Source organism: Pneumocystis carinii (genome assembly GCF_001477545.1).
Source record: "Pneumocystis carinii B80 chromosome Unknown supercont1.16, whole genome shotgun sequence".
In the NCBI taxonomy this organism is placed as follows: domain Eukaryota; kingdom Fungi; phylum Ascomycota; class Pneumocystomycetes; order Pneumocystales; family Pneumocystaceae; genus Pneumocystis; species Pneumocystis carinii.
Genome location: NW_017264728.1, coordinates 235,885 through 251,630, shown reverse-complemented (window position 1 = coordinate 251,630; position 15,746 = coordinate 235,885). Strand labels below are relative to the sequence as shown.

The following is a 15,746-nucleotide window of genomic DNA, read 5'->3' as shown; positions in this document are numbered from 1 at the left end:
CATTCAAATTTTATCAATTTTATTAAATTAATATTTGATAATAATTTTTTTTTAAATATTTAATAAATTCTAAAATAATTATTTTATATTTGATCCTTTTTTCTTATAAACTTTATCATTTTCCGATTTATTATTAACAGAATTGCCAAGAAGTAAAGCAGCTTTGGCAGAAGAATTTATAAGTTTAAATCTAGAAGGACCAAGATTAATTCCTCCATACCATCTAGTTACAACTACAAGAACATTTCTTACGTCCTATATCTATGTAAAATATTAATAAAATAGATGAATTAGTTACCATAGAATCCAATAAATGAGATAAATTTGATCCAGCACCTTTTTCTCCATCATCATCATTATCTAACAAAGTTATATAATAATTCATCTACAAATTAACTAACCATAAATTATTTTATCATTTTTTTCTAATCTATATGCCCATATATTATGAGTTGCATTAGCTAATGATTTTTCATACTGCAAACTTTTAAGAGCTGCATAAACCATATCTAAAGAATTAACTTTAACCATTCGCCCAATAAATTTAGATTTTTTAGAAACTAATGGATCAGAAATAATCCAAGGTATTTCATTTTGATAATTATGCTTTTCATTATCTTCTTTTGAAGCAAAGTCTAAAGTAGATGAAATATTTATATCAACTTTATAATCATTTAAAGTATTAAAATCCTTCTGTGACAACTCTTCCTCTAGATATCTTATTAATTCAAAAATACAAACCTAGCATTATAATTATCATTAATTATTCTATAATAAATATATCTTACATCTCCATAGGGAATCTGTGCTAATATATTTTTTACAATAGATTTTTCAATATTTTTAGATTCTATAATATATGGTTTTTCATAAGGATATGTTTCTGGAAATTGAAGAACAATATAATATGGTTTTTTTGGGATTTTTAAACTATATATTTTAGCATTCCCATCTAGAAATTTAAAACATGATGGATATATTGAACTATTATTATTAAAAATGTATATAAAAAATATAAATATTTACTTTATAGCAACAAATTCATCATCCAGCACCTTAAAAGACATAAGATAAAGAAATTAAAATAGTAATTTTTAATTAAATGACTTTATCGAAATTATTATTAAAGGTTTAAAATTTTGCTGATCATAAATATAAGAATTATATATTTAAACTTATATTTAATAAGATCTAAAAAAGATTAAGATCTCTTATAAATTTTATTTTCTAAAGAAATTAAAATATATTTTAACCATTAAGTAAAATTCTCGATTGTATTTTAGTAATAAAAAATATATATTTAAAATCTTGATATTTTTATTTTAAATTATAATATTTTATTATTTTTTAAACATTATAGAAAAATTTAAGAATTATATGTTAAAATAAATCATTTCGTTTAATAAATATTAATTTTTTAATAAGAAAATTATTCAAGAAGCTTCATAATTTAACATTAAATAATATAATTTTTAAAATTAAAAAAAAAAACTTCTAAAGAAAGATATATTAAATACCTTAGAAGAATAATATAAAATTAGTTAATCTATATATCTAAAAACCCTAAAAAGCATCTAAAGAATATATAAGAAAGATTTATTTTCTAATAAATGATTTAAATATGAAACAAAATCAAGAAATTATTACTGAATATATTAAAATTTAAAATTAAATTGTTCAATTTATTAAAAAAAACTAAAAAAAAAACTAAAACAAAGAATATTTTAAATAAATCACATATTTTTTTAAAAATGTAAATAAACTAATTAAATATTTTTTAAACTAATGTATTAATATTTTTACGAATTATTATAATTGTATAATGTATTTGAAATCATTAGGTTAATTTCTCTCTAGAAAAGTTAATAATGTATTTATTCTTTCATGGCCAATAATAAACTAATCATATAAAATAGTAGTCATATAAATATCCAAAAATACTATATTCAAAACTAATATTTCAAAATCATAAGTGACGAAAATAAAAAAGAAAAGATTAAAAATATAGGGAAATTTAGTACTATACTACAATAAAAAAGTATCTAAGTGTATTTATTAAGCAAAAGGCTAAATTAACATTAAAAACATTTTAAGTTTTAAAATAACTATCAACTATTCAAAGAAAAAAAAAAAGATATATTTAAAAAAATATAAAAAACTAATAGAAAAATTTAAATAGTATTTATTAATTCTTAAATAAGAGATAAAAATAATATATAATAATAAATATCACTAATAGCATTGTTATTTTACTTTTAATGTTAAACGTTATATCTTAGATTATTTTTATTAAAAATAAACCATAGGTTTTACAATTTGATAAATAGAAGAATTTAATATAATAAAAAAGAAATTAGATTTATATTTTAAATTGAAATATTATAGAATTGCATATTAATTTAAATATTATCATAAAAAATACCATTTAAAATCAACAAATGTGTACAAATATATTAATTTTACATATAATACTTTGAAATCTATAAAATTTATATTTAATCTAAGAACAATTATCATTAATTACAATATTAAAGAATTTATCGAGAATAATTTCTATATCAATTACAGTAGTGAGTGAAAACTAAAGAAAAAAAAGAGTGAAAATAATAACAATAATAACAATAATAACAATTAATTACAATAATAAATAAAATTTTAATTGAAAAAGAGAATGAAAAATAATTTGCTTCAATAAAATAGTATATTATACGAATATAAAAACAAATATCATCTAAATAAAAATATAAGAGATTTGAATAAACAAAGATACAAATCCACATAAAGAAATGAAAATGAACATATTAAATTTAACAAAAACAAACAATATCATTAGAAATAATTATTATAAAAATACAAAAAAAAGATAAATATAAAAATAGTATAGAGATCAAATCTAATATATGTATATATATTATATAAATAAAATACAACAATATAGAATATAGATTTAAAATAATAAATTAAAAATTACCAATTAAATATTTTGAAATTTACTTGTGACTTCTCTCAGGATTTTACCCCTAAAAAATATATTAATTCATATACGTCAATTGAAAAATAAAATTATTATAATATATTTATTATAAAGGATAATGATAATGTCATTATTAACAATTGTTTTCACTAGAGAATCATGTTTTTTTTTTTTTTTTGAAAATACTAAAATAAAAATAATGTATAAATGTAAATTTAAAATAATTCTAAAAAAAAGCAAATTCCTTATACAATCAATATTTTAACAAAGAAAATATATTCTAAAGTTATATTTTTTTTGAACATATATACTTAACTCTTAAAATTCCAATTTTTAATAATAAAAAAATATAAATTTTAGAAATATATAAAAATAAAAATTATAATTAAAAATATTATAAAAATACTAAGACATATAATTTCTGAATATATTTTTATTGAATATGCAAAAACTAATCTAAATTATTAAAAAAATGATAAAAAATTAATATTTAAAAAATAAAAATATTAAAATAATACAAATATTTGTTAATATTGAAACATATTAAAATATAAATTCAAATTATTCAATAAAAATATACTATTTAAGAGCATTCAAATTTTGTCTTAAAAAAAAATAATAAACTTATCAACTATTAAAAAGAAAATTAAATACAAAATAAAATAATATTTAAATATAAAACAAATCCAACTTAAAATAAAAAATATATCATAATTCTGTTTTTTTTTTCTAAAATATTTTAAAACTCTACTAATTATATAAAAAATTTATAAAGTTTTAATTTAATAGACATTAACATAAACAAAAATTACTTGTTTTTTTTTTCAATAAAACTTAAACACTTTAATATTTTTCTTTTTACTTAAGTTCTTTATATATTTGACTTGGGTCCTATATATATCTTATCTTTTATCTTATCTTTTTATTATTTTAGAGTTTACTGCGAGATACCTCTTAACAACTCAAGTTTTAAATTTATTCTTAGAAATGATAGAACACTTGGATTATATAACTATAATAACCTTATAATATTTCTAAAAAAAGGGCAATTCTATAATTGTGAATAACACCTCTTATAAGTTTATGAGGAGTTTAAAATATATACCTTCTGATGGTTTTCCTATTGCTATAAAACAAATATATGAACATCTATATAATGCATTCAAGAAATTGCTTAGAATTAAAGATAAATAATGTAGTTTTAAAGGGATACTCTATGATTCTGAGCTATATAAAGCATTGCCTGTGAATTTGAATGAATACCAAGCGGATTATATTAAATATCGCCTTTAATTATCAAGAAGTTCCTATGAATACTATGAAAAACGCAGTAAGAAAGTATTCTTATGTCATTTTGATTATATCGACTATGAACTTTGTCATTTTATAAATTTAAATAATGATTTCAACTTGGAAGATTTCTTTAAAAACGTGAATACTACATGTAAAAATTTATACAAGATAAACGAAGAATTTTGAAAGCATTATAATAATCTTTCAATGCTAAAAATAGATTTTGATATATCTGTTCTTTTTGAAAAGCAAGGGAAAGAAGGCTTTTATAATCATGTATATATCAGTGTAGAAGCTTTATAGCATGTACAGGGAATAAATGACGGGTTTATTCTTACCAAGAACTGTTCCTAACATTGATTCTTCATATTTTATGGGATATTTGGTCGGAAAAAAAGTCTTACTAGATTCATGGATAATTGCATGGATATCAGCCAAAAATGTTTGAATCTAAGTTTCTTCTCTTGACTGGCTTACTTTTATAATTTCAACTCCATCTCTAGTTTGAATACTGCTTGTGATGAAGCTTATCTTAAACTTTTTGATAATTATGTACCGAATTTAACAAAACAACTTGAATTTAGAGTAGGGTATGTAAATGAGCCTGTAGGTATTTTTTGGAAGGATCTACATGTAAATTCATGTACAAAATTTTTAGAACCATGTTCTTAGAAAGACTTGACTCAGAACTTCACCATTTATGCGACGTTCTAAAAGGTCATTATGTTTGCGAATTGGAAATATGGTTTTCTCTTAGTGTATTTGAGAAGTATTTTCGCAATCTTACTCTTGGAGAGAAACCTTCTCAAGGACCTAATCCATATGAACAGAAATTTTGTGATTTATGTCTTAATATATTAAAGGAAATTGTGGATTTCCTCGCTTTCTGTTTAAAACCACAGCATACGTGCATTGCTTTAAGGCAATTTATTACTCTTAGATCTAATGAATTAGAAAAGCAGCGACTAACTTTAATGCTACGGAAAATGAATGTTTTCAAGGGGTGCCAAGACTTAAAACATATAGAACTAAGTGCAAACTATCTGGAAATCATGTTATATACCTTACTAAATGTATTCATAATCATTCCCATAATAACTATATGAAAAAACTTCTACATAATACCTTAGAAGATTCGACTTTTAAAAAAGATGAAGCCAGAGGATAAAGTGAACCTGAAAAACAAAAGGAAGATAATGATTTTTGAATTATTATTTCATAATAATTTTTAAAGATTAATATATAATATACAATATATAATATGTAACAATATTTACTTAAATTATACAATATAAATAATAGAATTTTGAAACAATTCAAGTATACATCATTTTTAAAAATGCTAATCAAAATATTTTATCAAATTTCCATTATTTTTTTTTTTTCAAGACGATTATAATAAAGTTTTCTTGCTTGCCTATATTCTTTTATAAATGTTAAAAGATTAGTATCTTCTTTATTTTCTATAAATGATTTCTGAAGAGAATATGAAAAATTATTTATTTCATCTATTGCATTTTGAAGTTTAAAAAGTAAATATGATTTTGAAAATGGCTATCATTTATTATTTTAAAATTATAATAAATAATAACTACCTGTAACGAATTATTCATATTTTCTTTAGAATCTTCCCATTCTTTTTCATATTTTTTCATTTCATTAATTATATCTTTTGCACTTTTTTGCAAATCTAAAAGATAAGATTTTTGATTTAACAGTTCTTCTATATAGAATCATCTACTATGTTTTATATATAAATATAGCATCTTATACCAGAAAATTGTATATTTGTTTTATGTGCATCTATAAGTGCATTTGTTTGTTTTAAAATTCTTGGATAAGTCATATTTAATATTGTATCTAAAAGTAAAGAATCATTTAAAACATCTTTAAGATCTTCTTGTCTATATTTTATCAATAAAAATAAGACAAAAAGTGTTTAATGTACGATTTTCCATAAAGAATAGAAGGAATAAATAATGTTTCTGTATTATCTTTGTTTTCTCTAATTTCAATATTTGAATCATTTTCTTGAATAGATAGTCTAGACATCTTGATTTATAATTTATCAGTTTAAAAAGTTTCAAATACTAAAAATATTTGAATCAAAAAAATAAGATGCTTTATTAGGGTTTTTATATTTTTTCCAAATGATCAGTATCATGATTCTATTAGTTTATTATATTTTATTTTTTAGATTTCAAAATCATTATTTCTCCTAAAATTTCATAGTTTATAAAATATTTAAAATCCATAAGTTTTATCTTAAATTTAAAATTATATTTATAAAATAGGACTAAAATATATTAATAAATTAAATACGTAATTTTTTCTAATTGTTTATCTAATTTTATAAAACAAGAATATAAAAATTCTACCAAAAATAGGTTTTTTCGAGATTATTTTCAAATACTTGTAATAGCTCTCTAATATCCTTTCTTGGAATTCCTTCAAGAGATGATATTTTTTCTAATGCGTTTTTCCCATTAAAATATTTAATAATTCTATTTTTTATTAATATTAATTGTAAATCATTAATTAATACCTATTAAAAAGAATAGCATATTTTAAAGGTTTCCTGCTTATGATTTCTTCAATCCATGCTCGTTCAAGTTTAGAAGCTTGATGAGGCTCTCTAATAATAGAATCTGTTAAATTATCTATAATTGAAAATGAAGTAGAGTCAATTGAAGAAATATGTCCTTGTTTTTGTTTATTCAAAACAACTTCTTTAATTTCTTTCGAAACCCTTATCCAAATAAATGTTTTAAGCTGACAAACCCAACCATATCTTATTAACCAAGTAAGAACATTTAAATAAATACCACGACAGCTTTTTGAAGGAATGTAAAACGAAAAAGGATGCAATTCCTTTGAAAGTTGCTCTAATATAGAAGAAAGAGATGGTATCGTAGGAAATAACATTCTAAACATAGATTCCTGATATTTTAATCTAATATAAGTCAAAAAAAAAGTCAATACATATATTAAATCTATACTTTGCCATATTTGCAGCAGGACTAACAAAATATATATTCCGCATATTTATAGGTGGTATAGGTATAGCTCTTCTCCAATAAATAAGATGCTCTGCAAGAACATGTATAGTTTTCAAAGGAATATTAATTTGCTGAGATAATTTAAGTAAACTAAAAGAATCAATAATAAATTTCAGTCACTTATATAAAATTACGTTTGAGTAGGACGTATATTTTTCACAAATAAAGATAAACAAGGATTCGCATCAGCTGGTATATTTTGTAAAACACTTTCAACATCATCCAACAATAATAAAGAAGAATGTGGTGTTAAAAATGGATCATTATAATCCATGTCATCATCATAAACATCAACCGATGTTAAAAAACAATTATTTTCAGAAACATCAGTAGGAATAGAAGAAGTAATTATGGGTGTCGGTATAAAAATTGATAAGTCAAAAGAGTTGTTAATAGTTAAATGAGCTATTCCAGATACAGAAATCGCATTATATACAGTGGCCAACGCTGATGCAAGACTAGATTTAAATAAAATATCTGCCCATAACGCATCAAAAGACATTCCTAATATTTATGATTAAATAAATAAAAAAAAATGTAAAACAATTCACCATCATTCACCGCTTTTTCTCGCATTTGTAAAATAATTTCTGATTGAGACCAAACATAATTAGTTCTTGCTTGTTCATACTTCAAAGCCATAGCCAACTTGGTCACAACATTAGTATACATTTCATTAATTTTCGCATGATAATTTTGCGTCAATGATAATTTCATAGCTACAACTATATGAAATAACGTCATTTGATGTTGAGATGGATCAATACTTTCTCCCTGTGACTCATTTACCCCTGATACTTCTAGATCAAACATATTAAACGTTTCACATTGATTTGTTTCACAATATCTCGATAAATTCGTCTGTTTAGACCATGTACCATCAGATCTTATATGAATAGGAAGTCCGAGAAAAACTAATTCATCTACCCATAACTCAAATTTCTTTCCACAATGAGTTTTACATGGTGTTAAAAGATCTGCTAAAAAATCACTATTAAACCCAAGAACATTATCCCATGGATGTCGTCTTATATAATCCTTATCCGTATCCTCTAATTGACCTTCTTCTCCATGCCCATCACTCAATTCTGATGCTACAAAACTCTCTTCTTCTATACTTTCTGTTTCATCTGATGATAATCCATCTAATATATCAATATCTTGACAAGAATTCGTTAATAACTGATTAGTATCCGGACATGGAGGGAAATGAAAGACAAGATTACTCCCAGAAAATGAATTAATAACAAGTAAAACAGCCACAAGATGAGATGGTATTGTCATATTTCTGTTACATTGCTTTATAATTATCCAGAAACAATTTCATTTAAGATTATCCATATAAATAGATTCTCCCATATATAAACCATTCATTTAATAATATTTGGATGCCTTTATTAATCTTTATTGATAAGTTATTAAGAAATAATGATTTTTTAATATTCGAAGCGGTGCAAAAATGATGAAATTTAACGATATTGAATAAGCCTGTGATGTAAAATATAGTAAAGATGAATGAAGTAACAGTAGTTATTGAGCTTCTGTTTAATATGAAATTCTCTACACTTGATCTGAGGCAAATAAATATTTGTAAAATTAATCCATATTGTAATTACGTAAAATAAGAAATGTTCTTTGTAATTGATTAAGTTTATAACGTTCTTGTTGTAATGTAGCTATTGCAAAGTTTTTTAAAGCATTTTGTATTTTTTGAATATGTGTATTATAAAAATCAGCCAATTCGGTAATTAAATTAATATGTGTATAATGTAGTTTTGCAGATTGTTTTAATAATGTTTGCATAGAACGAGTGTTATTTTTTGTAGTTGCTAGTTGTATTTTTTTCCTTGTATTATTTAATAAATTTAATGGCCATGAAGTATTTTTATTAATAACAAGAGATTTCTCAGAAGATTTATAAAAAGAGATTAATTCCTTAATAAATGGATAAGGCCGTTCAAAAGCATTCTATAAAAAAAATGAGATGTATTAAGATGTATATAGATAAAAATACCAAAAGGCCAGTAAATACATTTTCAGTTTGTTGTATTGTATGAATAAGTTCAGTTATTAAATGTGTCTATACAATTGCTTAAAAAAAAGCTTTAAAATAAGGAATTAATACCTTTAAAACAAGATTGTCAATAAAATGTTCAATTACAAAAAGATGTCCTTTAATTTCAAGAAATTTAAAAGAAGGAGTTTGTAAAAAATGAAAAAATAATTTATATGACATTTGATGATCTAATAAAATGATATTAAAATACCTTTTAATATGATTGAAACTTACCTAAGTAACTAAATTCTAAAATATATAAAATTCTATATAAACGATAATATGCATGTTTCATATTCCCAATATTATTTTTTGCATGTTTAAAGAAAAAATCAGCATCATTAACCTCTTCAATAGAAATCAATTGCTTTGGAATTTCTTTATCAATATTCATTCTTTGATTTCGTTCTATAATAATATGTGCTTGTTCTGGTACTGTAAAAAATTCCCATAGCAATTCATGAGTAGAAAAGGTAGAATGATGTAATAAAGCTTGTAAAAAAGTATTTGAACAATCAAGAAATGCCTGTAATATACTTTTTGAAGGTTTAGAAGGTATTATACAGGGATGTGAAAAGTCTATATGAAAAGAAGGAATCCATGACTCAGAATATTCATGAATAAAAAATTTATATAGAAGTTTAAAATCCTCAACTGTACGAATAACCGTTATAAGGTTCTTGGGATTACCATTGACCTATTAAAATAAGTCTTTTTAGAAAAAAAAAAGCTAAATCATACAAATCCACTTTTAATAATGAATTTAACAATACAATTATTATCAATTATTGCTCTAACAGCACGTACTACTCTTTTATGCTTTCCTGAGTTATTCATAAAAAGAGCATATTCTATAAATAACATTTAACAATTTTAAAAATAAAATGGCAACACATACCATCCAGTAGATCTACCACTTCTTGATCTGTAGCAAGATCTACAGGCCTATCTCCTTTATAATCTAAGGCATTAATGTTGGCCGATTTGTTTCTAACCAAATAATTAATACAATCCAATGATTTCTCTTGAACTGCAATATGTAATGCAGTCAAACCCGTATAACTTGTTCGTTCTTCTATATTTATTACTTCTGTTAAAAGGTTCATAACATCTAAATTTCCTTGAGCTGAAAAATGTAGTGCAGTAAATCCATTTTTATCTTTTGCATTTATATATGTTCTTTTATCATTCAGAAGAATCTTAACCAATTCAGAATTTCCAGATTTTGTATGATAAATCAATGGAGTATATCCATGATTATTTTTCTTATTAATATCTCCTTTGCAATCTAATAATGCTAATAAACAATCTGAATCATTAATTGTATGGAAAAGAGAATTTCCATTATCATCAACATGATCATCAACATTTAAAGTATTATTTTCTATCAATTGAACAATTTTTATTGCGTTTAAAAACATTGTTTTGTAATTAGGATGATCATAAAGTGTAGAAAGTATAAATAATGGTGTTTGTCCATATTTATCACGAGATTTCCAAGAAAGATGAATACCAAGTTCTAAAATGAGATACGGTTCATGAAATAAAAAATGACAAACAGTTCTTCCCAATTTATCCTCTTGAGCCAAATAATTAGTAAATTCATCTTCTGAGCATTCCTTTAATTTTTGCAAAAGTATATTAATTGCTTCTTTAAATTCATATTTAATAGCTGCCATTAAAAGTGTAGAACCCTCAATATCATGATCATTTAATATAATTTCAAGTGAAAATTGAGAATGATTAAGGAAAAAATCTATAGAAGAAAACTGTTTTGTTTTTATTCCAAGCATTATTGCAGAATTCCCATTTATATCTTTATAATAATAAATATCCTTTAAAACAGATGATATTTTAGATGTATAAGTAAAATCATCAAAAAACATAGAAATAAAACTTGGATGTTCCTTTTTAAAAACAGAATCAAGAATATTTATGTCTCCAGATTTAACACTGTCCCATAATCTAAGATTATAGTTACTTATAGCTTTCAATTTATCTTTCTGATGTAAAATATGATGCAAAACAGCTTCTAAAGAACTTATAGCATATAATTCTTGGCCTTTACGTTCATTTAAAAATGAAAAATGACTCATATATATAAAATCAGTTTCTAAATAATTCAATTTTGTACGAACTCTAGAATAATCAATTATAACAAAAATTAGAACAAACTTACACAACTAATAAAAGTAATGGTATTAAATAATCACCACCTAGATTATCTTTCGAAAAATTTGATACATCCTGAAACATATTTTCATTATAATTTTTATTTTGTTGAGATTCCCTAGGGATTTTTACTGTATTACTTACTAGTAAATGTATTGTCTTCATAAGAATATTCAATTTTTCAGAAGGAACCTTGGTTTCTTCAAATTGTTTAAAACAATTAATAGCATCATAAATACGATCATTGATTTCATTATTAACAAATGGTAAACCAAGCTGATAAATATTAATATGTTCCATAGATGTAATAGAATCTATCAATTCTAAATCATTATCTTTATATATAGCTTTTAGACAAGAAAATACTATATCGTATGTTTCATTACATATATAACTTGAATTATTAATCATTATTTCAATAAAAAGAAGTATATACTTTTCAACTAAGATTCCAATATCATCTTCTGTTAATGTTGTTGTATTTAAAAGAGTCCTTAGACTAGATAAATTTAATGACCTAAGCATTTTTAAGCAAGAAATAATAGCATCTTCAATTATTTGCTGAATATTATTAACAAGATTCAAATGATCAGATTTATCAAGAAGATTGATTTTTTTTAAAGAATTGGAAATAATTCGATTGATTTTTTGAATTACTGATGAATGAGATTTAAGAAGTTCCTGAAGAATTGTAATTTTTTCAATAGGTTTATTAGATATAGAAATTGATTCTGAAACATTAATATTCTTCTCTGATGTTTTCACAAGAGGTCTATCAAGAAAATATATAAGATATGGATCTCTATTCTGATCTTCTGAATAATATAACATATCATAAAGCAATTTAGCATGACAAATACATGAAAATCCTTATTTATATAAAATTAATTAATAAAAAATCATAAAATACACACCTTTATCCGAATATACAAAATCATTCTTAATAATAACCGTTTTCCCATTAATCGTAGTAAATTCTTTAATATTTCTATAAACTCCATATCTCGACCCACTTGATGATTTTAAAATATGACTTTCTAAACATCAATTATAAAAATTATATTACTATAAATTAAAAAAATACGAATAAAATCTTCATCAATCGTTTCCATCCATGGAATACCCGTATTCTCCTCTAATCCTTGTAATGATTCTGCAATCGGTACTAAAATAATCATTTCATATACTGAAAAACCTCGTGAAATAAGATTTTCAACAAATGTTTTATTATTCTCATCCAGAGAAAATAATCGATTAAGAAAAATATTAGAATATCCAATTCTCATTCTTAATATCTGTTTTTTTTCATATAAAAAATCAATTCCTCTTAATAATATAGACTTTCTTTTAAAAAAATCTATTTTTAAATTTATATATCAAAATAAAAATAAACCAATTCCTATATTCCTAAATTATATAAAAAACTCCTTCCCTATTAAAAAACAATTAATTTCAAAAAAATTCTCTAATAAACTTAATTCTTTAATTACTTTTACTTTAATTATCCTTTTTTCTTTAAATTAGATTTCCATTTCTTTTTAAATTCATTAAAAATACTCATTCTAAATATTTATATACTATTTTCTCCTTATTAACCTCTCTTAACACCCTCTTAACGCTCCTCCATTTTAACCCCACCGTATGGACCGTTAAAGAAGACTCAAAAATTGACTTAAAAAAAGTTAATCGTTTAATAGAAAAAAAAACATAAAAAAACAAGTCGACAAGAAAAAAGTATAAAAAGCACAGTTAAACAGACATAACAGCGTATTAAAGACACAGAAAGACTATATTTTTTGTATAAAAGAAGGGATAATATATTAGAAGGAAAAATTAATAAGAAACAAGTATTTTTTGCAGAAAGGTTTTTTTTTAAAATAAGAAAAAAGCCAAGTATTTGAGTAAAATCATTAGTATAAAGGGTAATTGGGTATTTTTATTGTGATAGGAGTTGGAATTAGTGGGGGTTTTGATAAGAATATAAGAAATTTTTATAAGGAAAATAATCAGTAAAAAAAATAAATAAAAGAATAAGATTTGAAATATTTAATATTGAATATATTTCAAGTTAAAATATTTGGAAGAAGTTAAGATAATATTTATATAAGGACGGATTGAATAGAAGATGGAGAAAGATGAGAAACCATCATGGGCCTCAGCGGTTTCATCATCATCATCATTAACAAATGAAAATAATATTGTTAAATCCGTGGAAACAATATCGCAAAATTCGTCTAAAACGGTATCGGAAAAAAAAGAGAATAATTCTATGTCAAAAACGAATGTATGGAAAGCTAGACAAGAGCGAATGGTTAAGTTATCGAATTCACGATCGGTGGAGTCTACAACAAATAATATTTCATTAAAACAAAAGGAATCACCGGTTAAAACGTTAGCTAATGGAGATTCATTGAATTCGGAGAACATGGAATTAACATCAATTTTATCAGATACAGAAAGTTGGCCAACATTAGATAAAGCGGTATCGGAAGAAGGATTACATGAAAAAGAAAAAGAAAAACCGAGTCATCCGTTAACAAAAATATCAGGAAAAGAAAAATGGGTATCATATACACCGACGATTACTCATGCAAAGCCGTTACCTACGAAGCCAACTAATCGAATTCGTGAAGGAAGAATTCATGATAATTCGATTCGAGGATCAGCTAAAAATGGGATAACAAATACGGAAGAGATATCAGAGCTGTTTAAAAATAGAGAACATAAGATTGAAAAAGGGAAACATAACAAAAGAGCAGGAAATATTCAAGAGAAACGGGATGCTCGGGTTGCAAATCAAGCGCCTATTTCGAAAGATAAGAATACATCGATTACGCAACCTACAATATCAGTTAAAGAGAATAAAAGTGAAGTAAAAGATATTAATGAGGGATCAAACGAACTTAGCTTAGAAAATCTTGAATTAAAAGATAATTCAAATGGAACAAAGGAAGAAGTTAATCGTTATAACTACAATAATGTCTATAGATCAAGAGGTAATGTTTTATTAATACTTTTTTCTTTTTTTTTTTAATCATAAATTAGGCGGTCTTCACATGCCATTTATTCAACATAATACTCACCCTTTATTAAATATCAATGCATTTGTACAGGCACCAAATATATATTTACCATTTCGTCCACCTACTTGTGGGAATTTAACTATACCTTTTTATCCAAATGAAAAATATCATCAATCTTATATGTATGATTATTCTCATATAAATCATGTCGGGATGTTTATGCCTATTATATATGATCCTATGGTTTTGAAAAATTGTATTCTTAGTCAAATGTATAAATCTTGGTCTTTCTTTCGATTTGTACTAATTTATTTTAGTGATTACTATTTTTCAGTTGAGAATTTATGTAAAGATTTATTTCTTCGTCGTCATATGGATAGCCAAGGATGGGTAAATTTGTTAATCTTGGCTAATTTCAATCGGATTAGAAGTTTCGCACTAGAATATAATTTTATTAGAGATATTACTACCTATTCACGTACTGTAGATGTTAATTTTTCCGATGGTTATGATCTAGTTCGAAAAAAAGAAGGTTGGGAAATTTGGGTCTTACCTGAAGAAGAAAGAGATCCTAGTGTACGAAGTGGGCGATCATTAATTTCAACTAAATATTCTAATAATGAAAAACCAACTATGACACCTAAAGCATTGAAGGAGAGTATTGATGCTCTTCCATTTTTGCCTCGAACAAACCTAAATACTGCACCTTTTTCATCTAGGCCACAAGAAATGCCTTCTAATCAATCAAATATAAATTTGTTTAACCAGAGAATGTCGCCAAAGACCCTTGTTTCTAGTTCCACTGTATGTTAATCTTTTTTTTTTTTTTTTAATTTACTCATTTTAATAGAAGATATCTAGCATTAATAAAACTGAAAAATCAAAATAGCTTAAAAAATATCTGCATTATAATTTTGATTCAAATAATCTTACAGTATTAAAAATGTCAATTATAAGATATTAATTCAAGGATTTTTTTTTTAATTTCTTTAAACATATAGCTCAATTTTCTGGATTTTTCTTTTCTTTTCTTTTCCAAATATTCTCATTCTAAACTATTAATTATTTGGATACTTCTTATTGTCGGTATATACTTCTTTTTTATCTCTTTTTCATTAACTATTTAGTACTTTAAAATGACTTTATCGGAAAATTCTATCTCTACAATC

The 15,746-nt window shown here is 23.5% G+C and overlaps 6 protein-coding genes across 6 annotated transcripts; 2 read left to right on the top strand and 4 right to left on the bottom strand.

Moving 5' to 3' along the window:
* Window positions 1-78: 78 nt before the first annotated feature.
* Window positions 79-1,067, bottom strand: T552_03405 (hypothetical protein; the record flags this gene model as incomplete). Its single annotated transcript, XM_018371911.1, has 5 exons — window positions 79-255; window positions 299-360; window positions 402-741; window positions 789-984; window positions 1,027-1,067. The coding sequence occupies 5 exons, from the start codon at window positions 1,065-1,067 to the stop codon at window positions 79-81; spliced, it is 816 nt and encodes a 271-aa protein (XP_018224401.1).
* Window positions 1,068-4,586: 3,519 nt separating this feature from the next.
* On the top strand, window positions 4,587-5,435 carry T552_03404 (hypothetical protein; the record flags this gene model as incomplete). The annotated part of the gene is made up of 5 exons (XM_018371910.1): window positions 4,587-4,652; window positions 4,702-4,721; window positions 4,771-4,877; window positions 4,940-5,174; window positions 5,222-5,435. 5 exons carry the CDS (start codon window positions 4,587-4,589, stop codon window positions 5,433-5,435), a joined length of 642 nt encoding a protein of 213 aa, XP_018224400.1.
* A 151-nt stretch (window positions 5,436-5,586) lies between these two features.
* On the bottom strand, window positions 5,587-6,355 carry T552_03403 (hypothetical protein). Its single transcript, XM_018371909.1, has 4 exons — window positions 6,216-6,355; window positions 6,041-6,171; window positions 5,863-5,990; window positions 5,587-5,821 (listed from the first exon to the last, which is right to left on the bottom strand). The coding sequence occupies exons 1-4, from the start codon at window positions 6,317-6,319 to the stop codon at window positions 5,627-5,629; spliced, it is 558 nt and encodes a 185-aa protein (XP_018224399.1). The 5' UTR covers window positions 6,320-6,355; the 3' UTR covers window positions 5,587-5,626.
* Window positions 6,356-6,594: 239 nt separating this feature from the next.
* T552_03402 (hypothetical protein) lies at window positions 6,595-8,655 on the bottom strand. The gene is made up of 5 exons (XM_018371908.1): window positions 7,878-8,655; window positions 7,461-7,830; window positions 7,267-7,416; window positions 6,813-7,220; window positions 6,595-6,771 (listed from the first exon to the last, which is right to left on the bottom strand). The coding sequence occupies exons 1-5, from the start codon at window positions 8,608-8,610 to the stop codon at window positions 6,642-6,644; spliced, it is 1,791 nt and encodes a 596-aa protein (XP_018224398.1). The 5' UTR covers window positions 8,611-8,655; the 3' UTR covers window positions 6,595-6,641.
* Window positions 8,656-8,876: 221 nt separating this feature from the next.
* Window positions 8,877-12,881, bottom strand: T552_03401 (hypothetical protein). Its single transcript, XM_018371907.1, has 10 exons — window positions 12,639-12,881; window positions 12,469-12,591; window positions 11,991-12,423; window positions 11,562-11,948; window positions 10,281-11,521; window positions 10,124-10,233; window positions 9,617-10,079; window positions 9,452-9,570; window positions 9,341-9,406; window positions 8,877-9,294 (listed from the first exon to the last, which is right to left on the bottom strand). The coding sequence occupies exons 1-10, from the start codon at window positions 12,838-12,840 to the stop codon at window positions 8,923-8,925; spliced, it is 3,516 nt and encodes a 1,171-aa protein (XP_018224397.1). The 5' UTR covers window positions 12,841-12,881; the 3' UTR covers window positions 8,877-8,922.
* Window positions 12,882-13,633: 752 nt separating this feature from the next.
* On the top strand, window positions 13,634-15,476 carry T552_03400 (hypothetical protein). Its single transcript, XM_018371906.1, has 4 exons — window positions 13,634-14,550; window positions 14,600-14,849; window positions 14,895-15,381; window positions 15,428-15,476. The coding sequence occupies exons 1-4, from the start codon at window positions 13,680-13,682 to the stop codon at window positions 15,464-15,466; spliced, it is 1,647 nt and encodes a 548-aa protein (XP_018224396.1). The 5' UTR covers window positions 13,634-13,679; the 3' UTR covers window positions 15,467-15,476.
* The last annotated feature ends 270 nt before the right edge of the window (window positions 15,477-15,746 follow it).

Coding starts and splice junctions, on each gene's coding strand:
- T552_03403 (XM_018371909.1), bottom strand. CDS start 6,319: ATGTCTAGACTATCTATTCAAGAAAATGATTCAAATATTGAAATTAGA. Junction 6,172..6,215: donor TCTATTCTTTATGGAAAATC/GTACATTAAACA, acceptor GATAAAATATAG/ACAAGAAGATCTTAAAGATG. Junction 5,822..5,862: donor ATATGAATAATTCGTTACAG/GTAGTTATTATT, acceptor AATAAATGATAG/CCATTTTCAAAATCATATTT.
- T552_03402 (XM_018371908.1), bottom strand. CDS start 8,610: ATGACAATACCATCTCATCTTGTGGCTGTTTTACTTGTTATTAATTCA. Junction 7,831..7,877: donor AGAAAAAGCGGTGAATGATG/GTGAATTGTTTT, acceptor CATAAATATTAG/GAATGTCTTTTGATGCGTTA. Junction 7,417..7,460: donor AATATACGTCCTACTCAAAC/GTAATTTTATAT, acceptor TGATTCTTTTAG/TTTACTTAAATTATCTCAGC.
- T552_03401 (XM_018371907.1), bottom strand. CDS start 12,840: ATGAGAATTGGATATTCTAATATTTTTCTTAATCGATTATTTTCTCTG. Junction 12,424..12,468: donor TTTTGTATATTCGGATAAAG/GTGTGTATTTTA, acceptor TATATAAATAAG/GATTTTCATGTATTTGTCAT. Junction 10,234..10,280: donor AGTGGTAGATCTACTGGATG/GTATGTGTTGCC, acceptor TGTTATTTATAG/AATATGCTCTTTTTATGAAT.
- T552_03400 (XM_018371906.1), top strand. CDS start 13,680: ATGGAGAAAGATGAGAAACCATCATGGGCCTCAGCGGTTTCATCATCA. Junction 14,551..14,599: donor TAATGTCTATAGATCAAGAG/GTAATGTTTTAT, acceptor ATCATAAATTAG/GCGGTCTTCACATGCCATTT. Junction 14,850..14,894: donor AATTGTATTCTTAGTCAAAT/GTATAAATCTTG, acceptor AATTTATTTTAG/TGATTACTATTTTTCAGTTG.